The sequence below is a fragment of the Theropithecus gelada genome, chromosome 12, assembly GCF_003255815.1.
Source record: "Theropithecus gelada isolate Dixy chromosome 12, Tgel_1.0, whole genome shotgun sequence".
Lineage (NCBI taxonomy): Eukaryota > Metazoa > Chordata > Mammalia > Primates > Cercopithecidae > Theropithecus > Theropithecus gelada.
In genome coordinates this window covers 112,588,038-112,613,789 of record NC_037680.1, presented here as the reverse complement: position 1 = coordinate 112,613,789, position 25,752 = coordinate 112,588,038, and the positions used below count along the sequence as shown (strand labels likewise).

Below are 25,752 nucleotides of genomic sequence, written 5' to 3'. Positions count from 1 at the left end.
CTCAAGAGGTCCTCCCACCTCAGCCTCCCAGGTAGCCGGGACTACAGGTGTGCGCCATTGTGCCCAGCTAATTTTTAAAAGATTTTGTAGAGGTGGGGTCTCACTATGTTGATCAGGCAGGTCTTGAGCTGTTGGCCTCAAGTGATCCTTCTGCCTCAGCCTTCCCACATGCTGGGATTATGGGCATGAGCCTCCGTGCCCAGCTCTTTGCCCATGTTTACATTGGACAATCTACCTTCTATTGTTGAGTTGTGTTTTTTTTTAAATTCTTATTTTTTTGAGATGGGGTCTCACTCTGTTGCCCAGGCTGGAGTGCAGTGGTGTGATCATGGCTCACTGCAGCCTTGACCTCCTAAGCTCAACCAATCCTCCTGCCTCAGCCTCCTGAGTAGCTTACCTATGACCACAGGTGCACGTCACCATGCCTGGCTAATGTTTTTTATTTTCTGTAGAGATGGGGTATCCCTATGTTGTCCAGGCTGGTCTCAAACTCCTGGGCTCCAGTGATCCTCCCACCTTGGCCTCCCAAAGTGCTAGGATTACAGGCATGAGCCACCATGCCCAGCTGTAACTGTTCTTTAAATATTCTGGATACCAGACCCCTATTAGATATTTAATTTTCAAATGTTTTCACCCATTCTGTGCATCTTTAGTTTCTTGACACTGCCCTTTGAAGCACTAAAATTTTAATTTGGTGAATATTCAATTTATCTATTGTTTCTTTTATTGCATTTACTTTAGGTATCATATCTAAGAAACCACTGCCTAACCTAAAGTCACAAAGATTTATCCCTTATTTTCTTCTAAAAGTTTTATAGTTTCAGTTTTTGCACTGAAGTCTTTGATAAATTTGGAGTTAATGTGAGTGTATGTGTATTTTTTGAGACGAAGTCTTGCTCTGTCACCCAGGCTGGAGTGCAGTGGTGTGATCTTGGCTCACTGCAACCTCCAACTCTTGGGATCAAGTGATTATTTTGCCTCAGCCTCCCAAGTAGCTGGGATTACAGGTGCATGCCACCATGCCCAGCTAATTTTTGTATTTTTAGGAGAGATAAGGTTTCACCATATTGGCCAGGCTGGTCTCAAACTCCTGACCTCAAGTGTCCACCTGCCTCCACCTCCCAAAGTGCTAGGATTACAGGTGTTGGAGTTAATTTTTACATATAGCATTAGATAAGAGTCTAACTTCATTCTTTTGCAAGTGGATATCCAGTTGTCCCAGGACCACTTCCTAAAAAGACTATTCCTTCCCCATTGATGGGGAAGATATCTTGGCATCGTTTTTGGAAATCAACTGACCACCGATGAAGGGGCTTATTTCTGGACTCTCGATTCTACGTCATTGACGTATATGTCTATTTTTACACCAATATCACACAGGCTTGGATCACCATGGTTTTGTAGTAAACTCTGAAATCAGAAAGTGTGAGATCTCCAACTTTTTAGCACCTTTTTCAAGACTGTTTTGATATTTGATGGTCTCTTATCACACCATATGAATTTTAGGATAAGCTGTCAAATTTTTGGAAAAAAACCAGGCAGCTGAGATTCTGAAAGTGATTTTGCTGACTCTGTACATTGATTTGAAGAGTACTGCCATCTTAGCAATAAGTATTCCAACCCATTAACATGATGTCATTTCATTTAATTAGGTCTTCTTTAATTTCTTTCAATGATGCTTTGTAGTTTTCAGTGTACAGGTAATTTACTCCTAAATGTATTACTCTTTTTGATGCTATTTGTAAACGGAATTGTCCTTAATTTTATTTTATTTTATTTTTTTTTGAGACGGAGTCTCGCTCTGTTGCCCAGGCTGGAGTGCAGTGGCCGGATCTCAGCTCACTGCAAGCCCCGCCTCCTGGGTTTACGCCATTCTCCTGCCTCAGCCTCCCGAGTAGCTGGGACTACAGGCGCCGCCACCTCGCCCGGCTAGTTTTTTGTATTTTTTAGTAGAGACTGGGTTTCACCGTGTTAGCCAGGATGGTCTCGATCTCCTGACCTCGTGATCCGCCCGTCTCGGCCTCCCAAAGTGCTGGGATTACAGGCTTGAGCCACCGCGCCCGGCCCTTAATTTTATTTTGATTGTTCATTGCTAGTATATAGAAATACAATAGTTTTTTTTTTTTTTTTTTGAGATAAGGTCTTGTTATGTTGCCCAGGCTGGTTTTGAACTCCCAGCTTCAAGTAATCTTCCAGCCTCAGCCTCCAAAAAACATTGGGATTTAAGGCATGAGCCACTGCACCTGGCCTTTTTGATTTTTTAAGAGTCAGAGTTGTGCTCTGTTCCCCAGGCTGGAAAGTGGTGGTGCAATTGTGGCCCACTGCAGCCTTGAAATCCTGGGCTTGAGCAATCTTCCTGCCTTAGCCTCTTGAGTAGCTGGGACTACAGGCCTGTGCCACCATGGCCAGCTAAGAGTTTTGCATATTGATCTTGTATCCTTCAATTTGGCTTAACTTGTTTCTTGTGGGTTCCTTAGGATTTTCTACATAAAAGATTATGTCATCAGGAAATGGAGGTAGTTTTACTTCTTCTTTTCAAATCTGGTTGCCTTTGGTTTCTTCTTCTTGCCTAATTCCCTGGTTTGAACCTTCAGTATAATGCTGAACAGATCTGGTGATATTCTTGTCTTGTTCGTGATCTTAGGGGAAAAGCCTGCAGTACTTCACCATAAAGTACCATGTTAGCTGTGGGGTTTTTAGAGATGTCCTTTATCAGGTTCAGCAAATTTCCTTTTATTCCTAGTTTGCTGAGTGTTTGTTACCAGGAAAGGGCAATGGGTTTTGTCAAATGTATTTTCTGCATCCCTTGAAAAGATTATGTTTTTTCTCTCTTTACTGTATTAATGTGGTATATTACATTGACTGATTTCTGTGTGTTGAACCAACCTTGCCTTCCTTGCATTCAATGCCACCTGATCACAGAGTATAATCCTCTTGTAGATGCTCTCTGGCTGTAACATCTGCTGGATATGCTAGGCCAGACAACAGTCTGGTAAAGGAAGAAAACAGAAGACTTGGGTCTCAAGAAGTGAGGAATGAAGTCCAGGGACTTGGACTAAGGCAGTGAGTTCACAGGTGAGATTGTGGACTTTAATTTTTCCTACTTAGTGCAGACCAGAGTGTCTCAAACTTTAATGTGCATAAGAATTACCTAGAGAGTTAAAACACACCACTGGACCCTACCCCCTAGGGATGCTGACTGAGTAAGCCTGGGTGGGGCTCAAGAATATACCTTTCTATGTGATACTGATGCTACGATAAACCACTACATAGATACAAAGCAAAATAAACATGGACCACATCTTCTATATCAGCAGGTCCTCCACAACCACTGGGGAGGGCATGGACCACTTGTCCCTCTCACTGCCAGTATGCATGACCCAGACCTCAAAGCTGATTGTGTCTTCCAGATAAAAAGGAAGCCCAGGAAACTTCATAAATATTATTTTCTTTTAGCACTAATCTACATAATTAAGTGGGTGGAAAAATGACTAGTCTCTTCTTAGAAATGAGGAATTACCCTTCTTTTAAAAAAATTGAAATGGCAGAAGATGCTAGGCATGAAACCAGAACCAGGAACTTTGTGGCCTGAGATATGTACCATGCAGATAATAAACATGATTGTGAGGTCTCTGCAATATAGGCTTTACATTCCCAAAAGGCAGTGTTGGGTCAGGGACATGAGTAGGATGTGGTTTTGTGAAACATGGGGGCTCTAACTCTGCACCTGTGTGGGTGGATCTCAACATTTTACAGTTCTCAGTGCTGTTTTTTAGTGGAAGCTCTTAGGATTAGCACTGGTGGAAGAGAATTTAGACTTTAGAATCATGGCTGTGTGACTTAAAAGGTCAGGTTTTGGCCAGCCACACTGGCTCATGCCTGTAATCCCGGCACTTTGGGGGGCCAAGGCAGGCGATCTCTTGAGGTCAGGAGTTTGAGACCAGCCTGGCTAATGTGTCAAAACCCTAAAAATGTATTTTCTACTAAAATGTATTTCTCTACTAAAAATACAAAAATTAGCTGGCTGTAGTGGTACACGCCTGTAATCCCAGCTGCTTGGGAGGTTGAGGTAGGAGAATCGCTTGAACCTAGGAGGTGGAGGTCGCAGTGAGCCAAGATTGCGCCACCGCACTCTAGCCTGTGCGGCAGAGCGAGATGCCAACTAAAAAAAAAGAAAAAAAAAGTCAAGTTTGCTACATGAATGTAAACTAAAATGGAAGAGGCTTTATGATTACTTACATTACTGTAAGTGAAGCTACTGTACAGTGGAAAGACACTGTAGTTATATTATTATACATAAGTTTGCACTACTTATTTAATAAGTTTGACGCACGATGGCTACTGAGATAGAAACTGACCAGGGGCGAGTGGCAGGGGATGCTGCTAAATATGTCGGTTCTCTCAATGCCACTACTGACATGGATTTGGCAGAAAAGGAACAGGAGCAGCAGCAGGACTGCAGAGCGGCATCTGGAGTCAGATCCTGGTGCCTGCAGTCTGACCCGTGCTCCCACGTGACCCTGGCACACTCCTGGGAATGGGGATAATCCAAGCACACAGGGCACTGCAAGCTCCGGCCATGTTTTTGTCTCCCTCCTCTTCATTATGAAGAAGAAGAAAGAGAAAAGTGCCCTAGAAGACAGAGAATCCCTGGTACAAAATAAGCAAAACACCACTGAAAGACAGGGCCCCTTGGAAAATGCTCGACTGCTGGAGGAATCAAAATGAGGCCATATTTATTGGCCCATGTTATATAATTCAAGCCTAAAAAGGTTAATCTTCCCATTCCATTCCTTCCTATACTCCCACAAGTAGACACGGGCTTGAACGTGGTCAGGACACCTGGAAGCCAGCTGCTGCCTGCTGATGACTTGCCTTCTCATCTGCTAGGGGTAGTAAGAATTCTTAAGCATCAGAAACTCCTTAATTGTCATGACGGTCATATTTCAGAACGTAAATGATAAGGATTTTCAACCCAAGACAGCTCTGTGGTAGCAAAGCCGGCTCCCAGCACACACTGGTGTCTTGCAGGATCAAACAAATAACTGGGGTTCGTGTGCGGCAGGCGGCATGATAAACCGAGAGCACCATTCTGTCCGTCTGGTTCAAAGGCAAATGTAAGTACAGTTATCCTTTCAAAAGCAGATCCCATTATACTTAACCTCATGGAGAATCTTCTTAGAATCACCGTTCTTATAATTAGAGCCAGTCTTTACGGAGAGCTTGCTCGAATTCCCACCAAGCTCCCTGCGGAGGTTCACTAGATGCACTGCTGTATCTGTTGTCAAGTGTAATCTATAGGTATTATTTTAAAGGCAGTGTTAACGTACTTCTCATTTGTACATTTTCCTAATTGGCTTAATATTTATAGCAGAATATTTCTGATCCGGGCCCGGAGCTCTAGTAAACTGAAGCATATTTAGCAGTGTGCTAATGAGGACCATCCAGTCATGAAGGGTGGCTAAGTGAGTTATGGTTCTCTCGGTCTGATTCCAAGTTGGCTTGCTAAGAGAAGTTGCTAAAATATCTTAAGTAAAGGCTGAGGTCCCCGAGCAGCTGTTGCGTTTGCAGAGCTGAGAATGTATAAACTTTATTGGTAGTAAATGTCACTCCTGCAAGCAGACGGTGCGCCTGCAAACCCACGGCTCCTTGGAGGAGTCTGCCACTGTCGTGGCTCGAGCAGGGCATAGACCCCGCCTGGACGGGGAAACTAGGAGGGTGGACCCGCTCTGCGGCTGGGGCCAGGGCATGCCCACTGACAGGCACGCCGTGGTGACAGAAATTCACTTTGAGTTGCAATTAGTGGCACTGTCATTTTCGGGGGCTCCTGCCAATTAATTAAGCCTGTCAAATAGAAAAACCACAGCGTTCACATGATAATTTATATTGGAAGAGACGGGCCTCACAGAGCACAGCGGCTTCCTCCACAAACAGAATTCTCCCTCAGAGCACTGAAAGAAACACATGAAAACAAGGCACACAAAACCACACGCAAAAGTGTGCATGTGTGTACGTGTAGGGGGGTCTGCACGGGGAAGAAGAAAGTTAAACTGTCCTTGCTGTAATTGTTAACTCTGATCGCCGGAGTAGAAGACAGGCTGATTAAAACTCCAAACGAGCCCCCAGCTCCCTGAACCCTCTGCGTCCGGGATGATAGAATCAGAGGAGTTTATTCATACCATTAAGCCCCAGAGAACTTAATTGAAAGAAGAGCACAGCCCGGACCTTGACAAGCGGGAGGTCACAGTAATTGCTGCCGGACATATTTAACATTAAGATAATCAGGCCATTAATTACCCTTTGGATCATTAAATCAGCCAGTTGCAAAATGAAATTTCTGCCTCTATTACTCACTTGAGAGACCACAGGGGTGGCCTTTAATTTATCAGTGAGCTTGAGATACAAAGGCTGGGGCTGGGGGAGGGCAGCCGGGGAGGGGGCCCGGGCCCGGCAGGGGCAGGGCATCAATCCGCCATGCTCGGTGATCGTGGCAAATTAACTAGGTAAGATAACCTCCGCTTCCAAAGGCAGAAGCTGGGGGTATGTAAATAGATGAGGGCAGACAGGGAGATCAGAGTCTGCACACCACTTAGCAGGATAATAAAGGAAATCATCCTTGATTATCAGTGCTAATTTGGACACTGCCGGTAGCTTGTTATGCGTGTTCTGAGTAGCATTTAATTAATTCAATTGCTTGTTAATGAGGGAAGTGACATGTGGGGAGCAGATGCCACCCAACTGCAGATGGACTCTGGTCATCGCGGCAAAGTCCTTTTTTTATTTTTTTTTTCTCCTTTCTCCCCCTCCCCATTTTTTTTTTTTTTTTTAAAGAAAGAAAATAGGAAAAGGTGTCAAGCATAGAGGAACACTCAAAAGAGACAAAACATTGACCTCAGCAGGCCAAGAACTGTTGAAAAATAATAAGATGAGACAATCCTGGGGCTGTGTGGGCAGTCGTGTTCCCTGAGGCCACATTTGGAACAGTGCATCTTTATGCCAGAAATTTGAGCCCGAGATTACTATATTGTGATCTTATGATCAAACCTAACAAGACAAAGACACAGCCAAGTGGTACTGCTTTTAATATCTCAGAGTTAGCTGTAGGGATCCAATTATTTTCAGTTTGGATACATTTCCCCTTTATCAATATCTCCATGTGCATAAATAAGATGAAAGTGGAGTTCCAGAATCAAAGAGAGACGGAACTCACATCACTGGGCAGACTTGTTCCATCTGGAAGTGTACGGCCAGTCTCTCCCACGCAGATTTCTGATGTCTGGCCCCAAATCTTCCTATCGAAGGCGACATCTTTTTATAGGTTAAAGACGAGAAGGGAGTTTAGGCACGGAGGTGAACTTACAAATAACGGGGGGAAGAAAAAGAGAAAGGATGCTAAAAAAGGGAAAAGAACACGTACTAAATCAGCAAACTCGGTTCCCTTCCAAGTGGCATCAAAGAGGTAATGGGTGATTTCAGTTGCGCTTAGAGCTCCTCTCATGGGCTCTTTCAGGGAACTGAAAACACTGTTCTCCACTTCCAGGTTCCTTTGATTTCCTGGCCCAAATCAGCAGGCTCCCAAACCCCCGTGTAAACAGGCTACCTGCACTGAAATGCAAATAGCAGCGAGTCCCTGCAGGGCCTTGGGGGCCAAATGCTTTGACACCGGGACGCAGACATGGGAGACGCAGCTTCTCGCAGAATGAGGCTTCTGCCAAGAGGAATGAGGCACCAGAGGGCTCTGCTCCGTCTTGCTAGGAAATCACTTGCGCTGCAGCCAATCCCAAATGTTTGTAAGTGCAATGGGGACAACAACAAAGAACAACGGGCCAGGGCGCTGCCGTGCAGCCCCGGAAACACTGCTGTGCCGGGGAGAGAGGATGAGAGGATGGAGAGAGGGAGAGAGGATGTGCGTGGACGGGTTTACTGAGACGGCTTTGCTGGTGCTGCAAACGTCAAAGCCCCAGGGTCACTCACATGAGGAATTCCAAGGCCCCGAAGGAGCAAGAGCACCTGACATGTGTTCCATGATGACGAGTTCCCGCTTTCACTCAGTTACTCGTTCAATCATTCATTCATGCAGGAGACACTCGCTCCACTGTTTCAACATCTTCACCTCTGAGCTTATTACTCTTGCCTTTGAAAGGCTCACCAAGGAGCTTGGCAACTTCTCCCTACAGTAACACCATGTGCCTCTAACACTGGAACCCAGAGCCCTGCCTGGCTGGTAGCCCCCGGCCCCGCTGCTCAATGCCCTACAACACACTATGCTATGGTACCACACAAACACACAAGCCAGGTGTTATAAGTCCTGTCCTACACACAGCTGACTGCTCCCTTCTTAAACCCCTAAAACCTAGTTAGTTCTGTCCACTGTTACTACCTCACCACCACTTCAACATCCCCACTTAAAATCAGTATTTTAAGTGTGTGCTTAAATGGTATCAATAGCAATTAGAGAGGGGAATTCTGATTCTACCCCAGATGTAGTTAATTGTTGTAGCATTGATCTGTTCTCTAACGCGCTTCTTTCTCCAAATTAAACCGCCATTACAGAGGGGGACGAAGGGCGTCCTCTCCCCTCCTGTGACAATAAATTTAATATCGAATGCACTGGGAAAAAATGGCAGTTGTTGCAGAATCCATCCAAAAAGATTGTTTTTTTCTTCCTGGGAGTAATTAAAAGATGCTTTTCTTGACTAATGATTCCCCTGTTTAGGAATGGGAAGTCAATACTGCTTCAGCCGTCAGCTTCGATTGATCATGATGCTGCTCAACTTTGAACGGCAGTTCTCAGGGCGGCAGAGATTCACTAGAACCAATTATAAGCCGTCCGAAGCTGCCCTAATCTGGGGTGCAGGGACACGGCAGAGGCCGGCTGTCCAGGGCGCCTGCTGTCCTAACTGGCCGCACAAATAGGTGACTCCAGTGTGTGGCAGTCTCTTTGGGGGAAGATCTGCTGTGTTCTACTTCCCCATGGTCTTGAATTGTGTGTGTGTGTGTGTGTGTGTGTGTGTTTGGGGGTGGGGGCAGGCGGAATGACGCATTTCTAATTATATTCCACTGTCAGAATGAATCTTCTGCACAAGATGGAATGGACCAGAGCTCCTCAGGAAAACAGCTGAGCCCTTTTTCAAAGAATTACACCAAATATATTGCACTTGGCTTTTCCTTCGATACAGATAAAAATTTATTAAAATATTTCTTTTTGGTATTACCTCAGGGCCACATTAAAAGAACCTTCCAGCTGTTTCTCCTAACAATCATAGGTTCTGCAGAGACCAGGAGGGGTGGAGGGAGCAGGGAAGGGGGAGCGGGGGTGGCTTCGAAAGGCAGAATCTTTTCACGTCATGGACAGAACTGCATGCGGAGATTCCAGCCCCAGCTTTCACTTTCCCATTTTCTATTGAGGAGGTGGTGAAGGTGGTGGGAGTCTGAATTTCTACTCTGTTATTGGGCTGGGTGTGTTTTGCTTTGGACAGTGTAGTTAAGGCTTCCTGCATGTTCCACCAGGACCCCGGCCTTCCAGCTGGAAGGGACAGAGACCTTGCTGGCTGCCTTTAGTCCTCTTGGGAACAGGTGGGACAGACAGAACCCATGAAGAGACAAACCCCTCCCCTCTCCCCTGCCCCCAGGGTTGCTTTTAAAGTGCCTGGCTCAGAGGCCCTTCCTGCTTCTGCTCTTTGGGCCTCCCCCATCCCCGCTCCTCCTCATTCATGAGAGGCTGCCATCCATGGTGCTGGACTCACCGACATGCACACCTCCCCACGGGCCAAGCCCACACCCGCCGAGGCCACTCCCATCCTCCAACCAGCCTTCCCACCTGGTCCCCTGGCTGCGGCCCCGGGAATCACTCCCTATTCCAGCTCAGATGCCATCTCTCCAGTGACACTTCCCAGAACGCACCTACTGCCAGCACTCTCCTGAGCCCTGGCATCCTCAGGCGGCCCTGAGAACCTTCACCAATCACCAGAGAACTGCAATCATCACTTACTGTTTCTTTTCTACCAGAAAGTGCTCAATGATTATTTGCTGATTTTCATTGAAAACAAAACTCCCCAGGAAAATTACCACAGGCACAAAGAAACATTCAATTCTTGTATGTGTTTATCTTCTTAGGTGCGAAGGGAATTTGGAAATTCCACAGTTACCTTCAGCAACAGCAGGGAACCACATCACCAACACCACAGTCTCGGAGAGGAGTTACAACTCGGCACTGCTCTTTAGGAAAGCTATGGTGACTGAAGAAAAGATGGGACTGACCTGCAACCACTGCACTTGTGAGAAAGCAAGTCTTGGCAATAGGTCTCTAAAATACAATGATGTGATGTATGTAACACTGGAAAAAAGACTGGGCTCTACACTCAAGAACTTAATTCAAGGATGCAAATTAGAACTATGAAATACCTGTGCACACACAATCTTCATTTATAAATGAAGATGAAATTATAAAATATTTATCAGGTAAAACATGAACCCATATATTTGCTTCTAATAATTCTAAATTGTTTCTAAATTGTAATGGATGGATAAACAAACTTTTCTAATAATTCAGGGTATTAAAAATAGTGAATGTGCTTCTTTTACATATAAAGAGTAAGATGCATCGTTTTTTCCAACTTATTTCAATGTTTTCTGCAGTCATACATTCAGCTCAATCTAATTTCCAATCATTTTTCATTTTCAGACCCAATGTTATTATCTTTTAAAAAATAGGTATTAAAACATGAATTCATGTTTTAAGCATGTCCACAGTTGATGACCCAGCCGATTTCTATGGTAGTGTTAAATCGAGAAAAATAATTTTTAAAGTCCACAATTTCTTCAGTTTGTAAGAAACTTACCCCTGTTTACACTATAGAGCATAACTCATAAAGTGCTCATGTATCAAAACCATGCAATTTTAAACAAATACGTTCTTTGCACCTTTCCTGTCCTCCCCACTACCACAGAATCCCTCATACGGAGAGCAAGATGAGTAACACACCAGCTTCATTCTCTCCAGTGAGCCAAAGGTGGCACCACAAATTCATTTTTCAGTGTTAATGAACTGAAGTCCACTAGCCCTTCTCACGTTCTTACTGCTCTGCAGTAGAAACCGGTTTCTGTGGCTGAACCACAGATTACCACTTGAACTTTCATTGTATCTGATCAGCAGCAAAACAAATCAGAGGAACCTAAAAAGTACCAGCGATGGGAGACCTCTCCTCTCCCTTCATCTCTTCAGACACCTGAGAGGCAAACACTGACAGCAAACCTCAAACCCCTACTTCCTATTGTGGGGGGAAAAACACGGCACCTGGGCAAGCCTGGAAGCCACTTGCTTTAGACAAGCACGGAGATGAAATGCTCTATTCTGCCTCCACGCCACACGCCTTCTCGGAAGACATGCCATTTTATCACCTCTTAGGAACATTAAATATGTATGTGTACTCAAAAACGGTTTATAATAGCTGTAAATGAAAAATGAGAAACTAAACGGCCTCAAAATAAATGCGTTTTTTACACTGTTTAACAATTAACATTAATGAGGAGTTACACCATACATTATGCTGAACTTGGTTGACTAAATGTGTTAGAGATATATTTTAGAAAATAAAATATATTTTGTTACCATAAAAATAACTTTTGTGTGATGGTGGCGGGGGGGAGTGACAGAGCAGATGCTTATCAAAGCTATAAGAATAACAAAATTAAAGGATCAAAAATTCATAATTAGTGTCAACGGCACAGCTTATGCCTATTAGAAATGTATTAATTAAAGTAATATATTCATAAGGTTAGAAGCTTAATACATTTCTAAGAGGGGGAGAGAAATCCCCAAGGCCTAAAAACAAACATAAAAAATTAAGGAGTGTGAATTATCCACGTCTGCTTAAGACCAATTTTAAACACTGACATTCCTATGCCGGATGAATCAGAATTCCTGAACTCCTACAGGTTATCAGGACCATCCCAACTGTGGCTGTCATTACGATCACTTCCAGTTGCCTAACTGTTGGCAAACGTGTCGGGAGCCAGGCATCTTCCAAAGTTCCTACCTTGTGGAGTCTACTGAGGGTTTCGTCCGCCCCTGGCTGCTCTCTTCCCAGACGCTGTTGGCTAGCTCGTTTCCGATGGACGACATCACCTTGATGAGCTCGATTGGCCAGTCATCCAGGTCCAGAGATCGGACTCGGGAAAGGTGGGTGCCAAGATTCCGGTGGATCCCTGAGCACTCGATGCACATGAGGGCTCCCAAGTTCAAACTGGCCCAGTTAGGATCTATGGGAAGAGGAACAGAATGCTAAATGCAATCAGACCATCATCTCTCATTCCAACTGTCCTTAGAAATACAAGGCCACGAATCAGTCAAACTTCGCGTTGACAGGCTCTCCCTAGAACCACATCCATGGCTAGAAGAAATGCTCCCTAGCCAGTGCTCAGTCCTGTTTGAGGTGTCCCAAACGACTGGCAGTTGGTAGTAGCTTCAGAACACATTTGGCTGAAGCCAAAGCCTTGGAATTTCCCACACAATAAATAATTGACAGCGTTGGTTTGGCTAGAAAAGATGCACTTTCCCATACGTCAGAGCAGCTTTCACCTTGAGAGGGCTGACCTGTATGGGAAAAAAACACGTGTGACTCGGCATCCACTGGGGACAGCTGCTGCTGAGAAGTGCTGAGGGGCAGCTGGGTGACACCGTGATTCTGGTCATTCCCTCATTGCTACCTCTGCAGCCACTGGCACATCAAAGTTTCCAGGAGGTACACAACGGGCATGCTTGCAAATTTCAAAGATGAGAGAGAGGTACACTACAGTGAAAAAATATCGTTTTCAGTGATCTTATTTAACTATAGCTACTGAAGCAACTGCACTGTGGGCAAGGCCCTTTGGTGGGGTTATCACGCAGCACAACCAACGCTGACTTGCAGAAGGAATGGTGACAGGCTTTGGGCTGTGAAACTAGACCAAGGACTAGTGCAAGGATTGTGCAGGACAAGAAATGGGTTCAGACAGCAGCACTGGGACCCCAGAACTGGAGCATTCACTGCGTGAAACTGGCTGGCATCATCAGAAGACCAAGAACTCAGGCCCGGGTTGACTTCATGCTAGAATCTACAGCTGATGTGCCAAGATGGGGTTGACCTTGAGAGTCAATGGCTTTCACCGCTGTTAAGTAGACACGGCTTACTCTCCTGGGAATAGGCAATGTTTACTCCGGGCACACTTGAACAGTCTACAAAAGACCAAGTAGCTCAGGTCACATTTGACTCACTGGGGAGACATCTTTTGTTTTATAAATGTCAAGTGACCAGCAATAGCGTTACGCCAGTTGATCAGAAATCAGAAAACCAGTCCTTTATTTAACATCTACTGCACGTGCAAGAAGGCAGTGATAGATACCACAAGAAATGTGAGAAGAAGCTGGGCACGGGAGCTCATGCCTGTAATCCCAGCACTTTGGGAGGCTGAGATGGGCGGATCACCTGAAGTCAGGAGTTTGAGACCAGCATAACCAACATGGTGAAACCCTGTCTCTACTAAAATTACAAAAAAGTTAGCTGGGCATGGTGGAGGGCACCTGTAATCCCAGCTCCTCGGGAGGCTGTGGCAGGAGAATCGCTTGAACTCGGGAGACGGAGGTTGCAGTGAGCTGAGATCCTGCCACTGCACTCCAGCCTGGGCGACAAAGCGAGACTCCTTCTCAAAAAAAAAAAAGAAAAAAAAAAAAGAAAAAAAAAAAAAAAAGAAATGCAAGAAGAGAGGTCTGTGACCTCAGAGAGGTTCTGGCTGGGAAGGGGAAACCTATGCATCAAATGGAGAAAACCCAAGCAGAAGAGAACAGAGAAATGCAGAGACTCAATGCTAAACAGTGCAGTCAGAACCAATGCACAGGTGGCATGGGAAGGAAGAGGGCGGCGGGGACAGGAAGGAGGGCAGCGGGGACAGAAAGGATGGCCACATGGGGGATGCCCTGGTCTGGGGGTGTGGAGGGTGGAGGCATGGCACACAGCTGGCATGGACCCCTTCTCACCTGTGGCTCTCCCTTTGTGTCTGCACAGCCCACCTCTCCACTGGCCCCCTCTGCTTCTGCACCTCTGGATCACTGACAACCAGGTCTCCACCTCCAGACCATGGATGCAGCACAGCCAAAGTCACCAGCCCCTTCCAGGGCTAAGCCCAAAAGACTCCTGTGGCCAACATTTCACTTGGCCTCTTGTGGGCTGGTCACTGCCCAACCCCTCCTCACAACGTTGACTACTACTTTTTTTTGAGATAGGGTCTCTCATGGTGGCACAATCACTGCTTACTGCAGCCTTAAACTCCTGGGCTCCAGTGATCCTCCTGCCTCAGCTTCTTGAGTGGCTGGGACTACAGGAGCATACCACCATGCCTGGCTAACTTTTTACGTTTTTTTTTGCAGAGATGGGGTCTTGCTATGTTGCCTAGGCTGGTCTTGAACCCCTGGGCTCAAGCAATCCTCCTGCCTGGGCCTCCCAAAGTGTTGGGATTACAGGCATAAGCCACTGTGCTGGGCCAGTGCTAACTTCTGATACCTTTTTGGTCAACAACCTCTCTGGATTTTTTTCCCACTTTCCTGGTTGCTCTGTTGTGATCTCTTTCCCAGCTCTTCCTCCCTGACCTCAGGGCTCCTGTGGGGTCATCTCTTCCGACTCTGTAGTCTCTTTCAGGCCAACCCAACCCACACTTTAATCACCACCCAAGCACTAACACCTCTTCCTGGCTCCCGAATTATTATACACGCAACGACCACGTACATTTCAGTTGGGAGAATCTCCTCGTCCACATCCACTCTGCAAATGCATTCTTCTGCCAGGTCCTTCCTGTCTCAGCTATTCAAGTTGGGACCCCAGGGGTCCACCTTGATTCTTCCATCATTCCCACAGCCAATCACAACGTTCTCAACCTGTCGTAAGTCCAACCCTTTCTTCTTGAACCTACTGCTCCGATGGGCATCCTCACCAGTATCGCAACTGGGGTGCAAGGGGCTCCTGTCTGCGGCCTCGCCCGTCACTTCCCTGCAGACCTCTTCACACAACAGCCAGGGCCCCACTGAACACAGTACTGCTGATCATGTAACACCAGCGCTCAAAACCCAGCACCTCTCCTGCTCCCTTACGTCCCCGCATCTGGCCCATCACCAAGTGCTGTGGGGAAGGGTCTCACACACTGTCCCTACTCACATCTGGATCCCTACAGCCACTTGCCTAAACTCTTGCCAGAACCTCTGATTTGGTTCCTATGCCCACCCCACCGCCCTCCATGCCGCTGTGGGTTGCAGACACAGAAGCCACTCATGCTGGCCTCTCGTTCAGACCTTCGTGCACCTGCCTCCTACCTCTCCCAAGCAGTTCCCAGGCTGTCAGGTCCAGATCGGAAGGACGACATGAATGCGTGGGACACGTTCCTGTGCCTGGACTCTGAATTCTGTGAAACCCAAAATGCTGCAGGGGGCGGGCAGTAAAGTGTTCCAGGGCCCTGTGCTCACCACCCTCCGCTTAGAGACAGGGAAGGCTGGGGCTGACTGAGGGGAGAACCTCGCCTCTGCTCCAGCAGAGGATGACTCATCGGCAAGGGTTGGTATCTAAGCATCACCATCGCAATTTCCTTGAAAGACGTCTTAAGGCCAACTGGGACACTTCGCTGTGTCTCGGCCTGGGTGGAGAACCTCGGCCTGTGGCTGATCCCAGCCTCCTGGCACGGCCTCAGACCTCTGAACTGTCTCCTGCTCCCGACCTGGCTTCAGGCCCCGCTGGTTCCACAGCCCCAGGCCTGCCGTGCCTGCTCTCCAGGCCCCCACACCTGTGTGCGTGCCACCTGCCAGCACTGCCTTTCCACCTTTGTCCTCTGCAAGCCCCTCGCTCTCCGGGCCTCAGCTCCCCTCCTGAGAAATGAGGCTAATAATTCCCATTCTCAAGGGGCTGTCAGAAGGATTAAAAGCTACGAGGCACTTAGAGCAGTGGCTGCCCCATGGGAAGTACAGTGTTAGGTGTTGGCTGTAATTACATCTGTTCCTTCACATATTCAACCAATATTAACACACTGGCTTCTGGGGATACGGCGGTGAAGAAAACGGAGAAAAATCCCTGCCCATAGAAATGTAGGACGTAGATTCTACGGCGATAGACCAACCAGGAAAAAGTAAAAAAACCAGGCCAGGCACAGTGGCTCCCGCCTACAATCCCAGCACTTTGGGAGGCCAATGGGGGAGGATCGCCGAAGGCCAGGAGTTTAAGAACAGCCTGGGCAGCATAGTGAGACTACCTCTCCACAAAAATTTTTAAAAATTAGCTCGGCATGGTGGCATGCACATGTAGTCACAGCTAATCAGGAGTCTGAGGTGGGAGGATTGCTGGAGCCGAAGAGTTGAAGGCTGCAGTGAGCCATGATTATACTGCTGCAACCAAGGACAGGCCCTGAGAGGCAGCCCGTCTGCTGCACTGCTGCACTCCATCCTGGGCTACAGGGCAAGACCCCATCTCAACCCACTCCTGCCCCCACCCAAACCAGAAAAGAGCTAAGAAAATTGTACGATACACCAGAGCTAGGAAGCCCCCAGGGCAGGACAGCAGGGAGTAGGGATGTGTGTGTGTGATTTCAAACCTGGTGGTCAGGGAAGGACTAAGAGGCAACAATGGGACAGAGACCCAACGTTGCGGGACCCGAGGTTCTATTTGTGGGCCAAGCTGAATATGACAGCCTGGATGTGCTCCTACCGTAGGCTGTGGTGAGCTATCTGGTGGTAGCGGTGGGTGCCAGTTCCCTCTTGTGTGCGGGCCTGGAGTCCACAAAGGGAAATCAGGCAGGATTCTAGACATCAGAAAGGCCCAGGAGAGAGGGGCACGTGTGAGGTCCACGCAGCAGGGCGGGAGGGAGCAGCACACGGTCAGCTCTGACCAGGGCTTCACGGACGACATGGATGGGCAGACAGAAAGCAGCAGAAACGGTGGGCTGCCTCTCAGGGCCTGCCCATGAAGGTCAGACCTGCTGGTGAGAGCCACTGATGGTCCCAAGCCCTAGGATTCTCAGGGGCCCTCAGGTGTGGACTTCCCTTGGCATGTTCCTGGCAGAAGGTAGGCAACAGGCGCCCTAAACAAAGGCCCCACTGTCCGATGGGCCTGGGACACGCTGGGATGGGCCGTGCTAAACAGGTATCTTCAGAGCAGGACTCCTCAGAAGCACAGGTGTCCGAAGGCTGCAACTTTCTGGGAGGTGGATGCTGTTAAGAGTTTCCCAAATTCACTGGCTCTAGGAAACCCTTTATAGACAGGCACCCCCAATGCTCCAGCTCAGTGTACACTCTGGAAACAGTGCTCTGGGATGTGCCCAGTGCGCAGACAGAGGGGGCTCCTGGCGGTCTAGAGCATTAGGGGGCCAGGGAGCTGTTACCACAATTCCAAATTCCACGCTGCATGAAAATCCCCAAGCCTCAAAAGATCCTACCACTCAGACACAACTGGTGCTAACCTTTCAGAGTTCAGCCTTACAGATCTTTCCCCGCTAAATACCTGTAAATATTCGTTAGGCTCATCCAGACTCACTGTCATCCCCCTTTTTCATTGTATAACACATTATGAAGTTTCTTTATCTCAATTAAGCCCCCCACCCTCCCTTTTTTTCCCTTGAGACGAAGTCTCACTCTGTCGCCCAGGCTGGAGTGCAATGACGCGATCTTGGCTCACTGCAACTCCGCCTCTCCAGTTCAAGTGATTCTCCTGCCTCAGCTTCCCAAGTAGCCGGGATTACAGGCATGTGCCACCATGCCTGGTTAATTTTTGTATTTTTAGTAGAGATGCGGTTTCACCATGTTGGCCAGGCTGGTCTCGAACTCCTGACCTCAGATGATCCACCCACCTCGGCCTCCCAAAGTGCTGGGATTACAGGTGTGAGCCACCATGCCCAGGCTCAATTAAGTCTTTTCCCATGATTTTGAAAGGTAGAAAAGAGAAGACATCACCATGAACTGCTTTTCAATTGTTAAGACATTTGGGATGCTTCTGATTTTTTCACCATACAAAGCACTGTGATGAACACCTGGAAAGACAGATCTCTGCGCCTGCCTTGCTCAATCCCGTCGGTTTAGTTCCTGGAGTGTACACCTGGAGTCAAGGGCATCCACTCTTCAAAAGCTTTTATATACATTCTCAAAAGGCCCCATGGAGGGGTTTACAGTTCATCATCAGTGTGGGCAGTGTACCTATCCTGGTACTTTCACCAAAATTGGGTATTTTTACTTAACACATCCTTGCCAACGTGCTACATCTTCTGAGCCTTTCCATTCTTCTCAAGGCCCTTGTTCTTGAGAAAATACAGCAGGCTGGCCAACAGCTTGGTTTGAATCCTGCTACGGGACTTGCTATTTCTGTGACCTCAGACAAATGACTTGACCCTTCAGGCTCCTCAATTCCTCCCCTTTAAGTGGGGCCCACAGGAGCAGCAACTGTTAGGGTTGCAGAATGAAAAGACAGTGCTTGCGAAGGTTTGGCATGGGGCTGACATAGACCACACATTTAGCAAATGCGTGCTTGCTATCGCCTCTTTCTCCTGAATTGTCAAACTCTGCCCTTCCCTTTGTCCTTGTCTATCTGCTCAGGTGGTCTTGCTCAGAACAAACTGGCCCACACCTCCCCTGCACTGGCCTCTCTTTCCCACCCCCATCCGCACTCACATGCACAAGCTCATCTCAGACAGGACCTGCGACCTCCGATTTGCCAGGTATCACGGTCCCCGCAAGCCACGGATGGCTTTCTTTTAAAGCAACCTTCAGATGCACGGTGGAAACAACCGCAGGCATTTTCCTTAATGGATGTTCTAATATTTCTCAGGTTTGTGCTTTTAAAAAACCTCTTACTTTTAAAACTTTTTGATAGAAACATACTTCAAATAACTGCTTCTCTCTTCGAACTTCATTTCACCACACATTTGAAAGTAAAACTTAAAAATTCAAACACAAGGAGGTGCTTTAAAGAAGAACCCCAAGATACTTGGAGAAGAACCCCTTCCCTCAGCCGCAGGACAGACTCCTCCACAGAGGCCGCGGACGGACTTTTGATCTCTCTCCTGCCTGCTATGTTGCTGAGTGTACTCTTGGAGGGGTGCTTCCCTTCCCTTTTGTCTGGAGCAGTCCTGGGCTCCTGTCTCCCTTCCCGGCCGAGCTGACCCCGGCTGGCCTCCTCCCTGCTTTGCCTCTATTCCAGTCTGTTCAAAATGGTCTGGCCAGATCCGTCTCCCCAAGTGGAGCTCAGGGTCCATCTCCTTCCTGCTCTAAAACTCCAATGATGTCCCTCTGCTTACAAATGAAGAACAAAGCTGGAAAGTTTCACTTAGCACTCACACTCCAACTGGCTTCTACCGATTTCCCAGCCCAAACAGCACCTCTGATCCTACAACCACCCGGAGAAGCTCTCCTCAAGCCACTCACTTTGCTCACAATGATTCCTTCGGCCCCTTCCCTGTACATACCCTGCCCATCTCCAGAGCCCTGCTGACAGACAGCTCCTGCGTGGGTGGCAAGGCCGCTGTGTGCCCCTGATGACTCTCCCCAGCGCTTAGCTCCATGGTCAGCAGGTTGGTGCCTTGTCCAGTGCGTTTCAGGCTTCAGGATGGCAGGACCCACCACGCTATGCACGTTTGACTCCTGGGCAGCACCCAGCCTGGTACCAGCACCTCTTACCTTGTTTGAACTGGACTTCCTTCTCTTTAAAACACTACTTAAAAAAAAAAATTCTGAATGGAAGAAGTTTACTGAATGTCTCCAATACTGTCTCTGGGCTGGGACTGCAACAATGAAAATAAATCCATACTCTCAATATTATGAACAGCAAAATGACTTTTTCAAAGGGAAAATAATAGTATGGATTAGACAACAGAAAGCATGAAATAAAACTGGGTTACTCTATGGCACAAAGCAGTACTTACAACTTCTATCCGTTCAATCAGAGGCATTAGTGGGTAATGGATTTAAGACCAAAAAAAAAAAAAAAAAAAACAAAGACATCATTTGATGGTGAAACCCAGAACATATGATTATGAAATTAAAAAAATAATACCCAGAAATCTCTAGGCAGGAATGAACCAATTATATTCTATTTTTATGAAAAAAACATCAGTAAGTGATCACCGATTAATCAGAAAGTAAGCCAGCCACCATGCCTGGCTAATTTTTAATTTTTTGTAGAGATGGGGTCTCCCTGTGTTGCCCAGGCTGGTCTTGAACTCCCGGCCTTCCTAGCCTTGGCATAGGCTGTGGGGCCGAATCCTTCGCACCCTAGGTGTGACTGCTGCTCATCAGATGCCAAAGGCAAGGAAAGACTCAGAGAAACGCACCCCGCAGACGGGCGAGGCCTGTGTGGAAAGTGCTCTGTTAAGGTAAAATCCAAACAAAATATCTCAGTTTCCTAAAAGCAGTTAACTCTTATCTGCCAACAGGACAGATGTGAGTCCCCTGCAACCCGGGCCTAGTGGGACCACGTGGTCTCCAGCTGCAGAGCGCCAGCCCCTGCTGCCACCGCATACACTTACTCTGGGTATCGCAGTCCACACAGTGGGAGTTCCCGCGCATGTTCCGGATCGACTGCAGGGCCATGGCCTCGCTCTGGCTCGTCAGCCGGGACTGGGCACGAGGAAGACACAAATACAAGGAGAAACGCACATCACTGATAACATCGGGGAAAGATCAAACAGATTGGGAGCAAACGTAGGATGAGGGTAATTTCCAAACAATCACCCGTTTTGATGTCTTTGGGAAAGAGCGTAACTGAAGGAGAAATCATCATGCATGGGGCTGGGGGAGGGAGGAAATGTCACATTTTAACACTCATCAGCTGAGAGGGACTCTGCCAGAAATGAGCAAAGAGGACAGCTCTGGATCATCTGTGAATAAACATGGACCATGGTCACCTGGAGAAGGTAAATGGGTAACCTTCTGGGCAGTAGCCACATGTCTACTTGGTATGAAGAATGAGAAAGAAATAATCCGTTTATAAGCCCAGGGTTAGGGCTTCATCAGCACTGTAAGAATATCTCATGGTTCCTTGTCAGAAAACCCCATCTGTACCACACATCACCCTGGGAGATGCAACTGTCATCTGAAGACCCTCAGTTGTCACAGTGATGAAGCCACTCACCAAGGTGGGGGCAGGGAGAAACATGAGCATAGCTGAGGGTGCTGATTCTTAACCTTACACTTGATGGCTTGCTTTATTTTTATTTATTTATTTATTTATTTATTTATTTATTTATTTATTCATTTATTTACTATTATTTAAGCCAGCGTCTCGCTCTGTGGATGAAGCTGGGGTGCAGTGGCGCGATCATAGCTCACTGCAGCCTTGAACTCCTGGGCTCAAGTGATCCTCCTGCCTCAGCCTCCTATAGTGTTGAGATTACAGGTGTGAGCCACTGCACCTAGCTCTATGGTCTTCTTTAAAAAGGATTTAAAAACATACGTGCTCATTGCAGCAAGTTTAGAAAATACAGAGAGGGGAAAAAGAACATAAAGATTTATAAACAATGATATGGCCATCCATAGTTAAGCATTATTAACATTTTGATATCTGTTCTTTCAGCCTGTTGTTTGAACACATCTACACACACATACGTACTTTAAAAAGCCAGCATAATACATATTGCTGCGTAGAAACCTGCCCTTTCCAGCCTAACGGAATCTGTTCATTGCTCAGTACCATCCCATAGTCTCTGACATCATCATTTTAAATGGCTGCATAGCATTCTACTTAGTGAAGACCTATTTATTAAGTTCTCTTTGGTGGACATTTAAGTCACTTCCAGTTTTTCTCTATCATAAACGATGCTGTAAGAACATACGATGGCTAAGTCTTGGTACACATTCATGATTATTTACTAAGAATACATTCCCGGAAGTAGAAGTTCTAAGTAAAAGGATATGTACTGGAGATGTACCTTTTTCCCCGCCTAGAGAGAAGATCTTGCTCTGTTGCCCAGGCTGGAGTACTGCAATCACAGCTCATAGCAGCCTCCATCTCCTGGGCTCAAGTGGTCCTCCCACCTCAGCCTCCTGAGTAGCTGGAACTACAGGTGTGAGCCATGCATCTGGCTACTTTAAAATTTGTAGAGACGGGGGTCTCCCTACGTTGCCCAGGCTGGTCTCAAACTCCTGGCCTCAAGTGATCCCCCCACCTTAGCCTCCCAAAGCACCAGGAGTGCAGGCGTGAACCATCGTGTCTGGCTGCTATGTAGAGTTTTTAAGGCTTATTTATTAAATATGCATTTATTATTATAGTTAAATCAAAAATTGATCAATTTCAGAGGACAGTTACAATAAGCTTGATTTTTGTGTAAGAATTCTTCATAAATTGAAACATCTCATGTCAAATTGATGTGAAACAATATATTACTTGCTACATAGTAATACATTGTAATGTATTAATTACTACTGTCTAATTAGCATCATGTGTTATTGAATTTTAATTCCCTTTGGTTAGATACCCAAGTATTCAAAATATTTTTAAACAGTTTACCTTGGCTTCTGGAATGCACATGTATGATCTCACACACACACACACACACACACACACACACGGATGTGCTTCTGTCTCTCTGTGTACATGTATCACTTCTGTGGTTGGTTGGTTTCTCTGTCTGTCTGTCTGTCTAGCTATGCCTATACTTGTATCAGCTCTCAATTATCCACTGGCAGGTAAAACACTATAAAGCTGGTGGTCAACTTGGCCTGTGTTTTTGCCCTCCTGCCACTCCTTGTGGAAAGTATTTCCATGTTTTATGCCCTCACACCTGTTCAACCAATGCCCAAGATGACCAGCTGTGAGTCGGCCACCTTCGGTTGCTCAACGCATCCTCCTCCCAAGGGAGCAATTCCCCGGAGCACAGGCGCCTAGTGGGGGCCAAAGGGCAGCATTCTAAAGGCTTACGTGTGCATCGGCTGAGACATGAGCGGGGAGGAGCCTGGCAAGGTGTGGAATGGGAAAGGCTGCCACCATCCCAGATCTTCCTGAATTAGGTCGAGATGGCATGGGCTCAGAGTCTGCTGTGAGAGACTGTGATTCTCCCATGAAGGCGGGAATCTGTGCCTCTCTGTTTGGTAACACATCCTGCCTCCCCGTCTTCCTTCGCACAATGAGCTGCCCACGCTTGGAGGATGCGGCGTGCTGTTGCTCCCCATCGAGGTGGCCCCAAAGCACCCTGTGCTCGTTTCAGGAGGCACATTGCGGATGCATGTGGACGTGACCCAGTAAAGCCAGGGTGTATGGAATGAAAGGCAGTGGTTCTTCCCACCTTGGGTATAAAACATCTTTTAAAAAGGGAAGCAAATTACATTATAATAATAATGACTGTGGTCTGGTTTACCCTGGTTAAAGAGGGTAATAAAATAAGACACTTTATCTTTCTGAAAGACAGACTCTCTTTTCAGTGACAAAGCCGCACATAAATCATTGGTAGAAATTTCTTTAAATGGTTACAAATGAAACTGCAGGTCGCTGGGTAACGTCCTGTCTCTTAGTTTCTAGTTGAACATAGTTCGAAATATCAAAATGCTCTCCAAAAGTCTAAAGCATCCCAACAAAGAGGTTAAAGAGAACCAAACATTAAAATAATGACATGGAAGCAATCCTTGATGGGAAAAAGGACTTTTGTGGAAGGAATATCACTGGGCAGTAGTCTAGAGAATACAGGTTAGGCCAGGTGCAGTAGCTCATGCCTGTAATCCCAGCACTCTGGGCATCTGAGGCAGGTGGATCACTTGAGCCCAAGAGTTTGAGACCAGCCTGGGCAACATGATGAAACACCACCTCCACAAAGAATATATATTAAATAAATAAATATATAAATAAATAAGCAAGCAAGCCAGGCATGGTGGCACATGCCTGTAGTCCCAGCTACTCAGGAGGCTGAGGTGGGAGGAATGCTTGAGCTTGGAGATTGCAGTGAGCTGGGATTGTGCCACTGTACTCCAGCCTAGGTGACAGACAGACAGACTCTCCAGAGAAAAAAAAGAGAGAAAAAAAATACAGGTTAAAATCTTTGTTCTTTTTTAGCTAAATAACTACAAAAAACAAATTGCCTCTAATTATTTTTTTTAATATAGAAAAGAGCTGCAACACCACCTCTGATTATTGAATAAAACACATACCAGGCTTTATCAGTTTAGATAACAGAAACTTTATCTTCCCAAGCTCCCTGCACGCTCATACAGACCCTGTACTTTTCATTTATGTCCCTAACAAGAGACGGTTTTCCAACTTGATGTCAGTTTGAATTCTGGGCATTTATAAGAACAGTGCATCTTTTAAGTCCGTCTCTTTTTTTTTCTGAGCGTATTCTGTCCAAAACAAAAATAAATGTGGATCCAGAAGCCACAAGAGTCCAAAAGATTCCCTCTGGGATTGGCTGAGAGAGTGAAGATTTAACCTTGGCTCTTCTGCCAGGGAAGCACAGTCAGGCTGGAATACTCACAGATGATGGTATAGACACAGGTGTTTCTGATCGTTTTAGTTATTGAGCTTTCTGCTCACAAAGAATAGCTAAGTCCTGTCATTCACACCGGTCCTCTATTTTCCCCTCCCTGGGGCATTACTTGGGGCCCGCATTCCCCCTGAGCAGCCGCAGCCTTGGTTTTGGGCAGCCTGGAGCCTCACCTTGTTCTTGCTGCTCTCGCACGACTGCAGGCTGGCCAGGATCTGGCTCTCGATGGCTTGGACCCAGGCGTCCCGCTCCTCATACGTCGTGGCTTCAAAGTGCCACGTTTGGCCAGTGAGGGACACAATGATAAACTCAAAGTTTTCTTCTTGTTCTGAAACACAGAGTGTGGGATGAAGAGTTTAGCTTTCATGAGACAGCAGTCCCCCTGCCGGCCCTCTGTCATAGAAGTGCCTCTGGGTTCAGCTGCCCCTGCACGGGCTGGTGGCGCACACAGCACTGGACAACCACGGCAGCGGAGATCTGAATCCATGCACCTCCCAACCCTCCAGATGTGGTTCCTAAGGCCAGCATGGCTTAGCCAGGTTTCAACCAAGGCTCAGGGGACAAGGCCTGATGAAATCGACGAGTGATGTCAGCGTCTCTGTGTGGCGCACACACAAAGCAACCTACGAGAATAACTATGTAACTTACGGCTGACCATCCTTATCTGTGGGATGAAAATTAAGTTAGGGCCGCTAACCTCCGGATGCAGGGTTAATTTCTACCCAAGCACTCGCATAGATCCACAGGCACTCCATGGAAAGAGGAACGTGGGAAGGTTTCTGTTCTTTTATGGCAGAGGACCTGTTACCGTGGGAGAGGCATCAAGTCCCATGTTTCAGTTGGCCAGAGTGCGTGGGATCCCGCGCGCCTTAGGAGGATCTCAGCTGAGACAGGCCCCAGACTTGGTAGCCACTCTGGGGCCGTGTCTGGAATGGGAAGAAAGGAACTTGGGGCTACCCCTGCGACCCCACCTGCCACATCTGAGTCTTTGGGCAAGTTCCTTGACTCCTCCGAGGTTCCTTTTTTCTAACCCATAAGATGAAGGCAAAGGGCACCAACTGTCTAGTGCTTTCCTGCTAGTTCCATGAAGTGTACAGACCCACGCGGACGTGGGGCCTGGTCCACGAGAGACACTCCACAGATTCACGTCGGCCTCTGCTCATGATTCCTGTCCCCACTCCCAGCCCCCAAGTCCCTGCCAAGGGAGGAGGCACCACTGGCAAAGAGCATAACTAATTGCAGACAAGCATGAATACTTTTTTTTGAGATGGGGTCCCACTTTGTGGT

General features: G+C 47.0%; 1 protein-coding gene across 5 annotated transcripts in view; it reads right to left on the bottom strand.

Moving 5' to 3' along the window:
- The window catches only part of AGAP1 (ArfGAP with GTPase domain, ankyrin repeat and PH domain 1), a 633,884-nt gene that overhangs the window by 67,790 nt on the left and 540,342 nt on the right, over window positions 1–25,752 (bottom strand). For all 5 annotated transcript variants that reach the window (XM_025404404.1, XM_025404403.1, XM_025404402.1 and 2 more), the window contains 3 exons: window positions 24,639–24,793; window positions 20,524–20,614; window positions 12,039–12,261 (listed from right to left, as the gene is read on the bottom strand). In XM_025404404.1, the coding sequence (XP_025260189.1) occupies window positions 12,039–12,261; window positions 20,524–20,614; window positions 24,639–24,793 (469 nt within the window). The remainder of the gene's footprint in view (window positions 1–12,038; window positions 12,262–20,523; window positions 20,615–24,638; window positions 24,794–25,752) is intronic.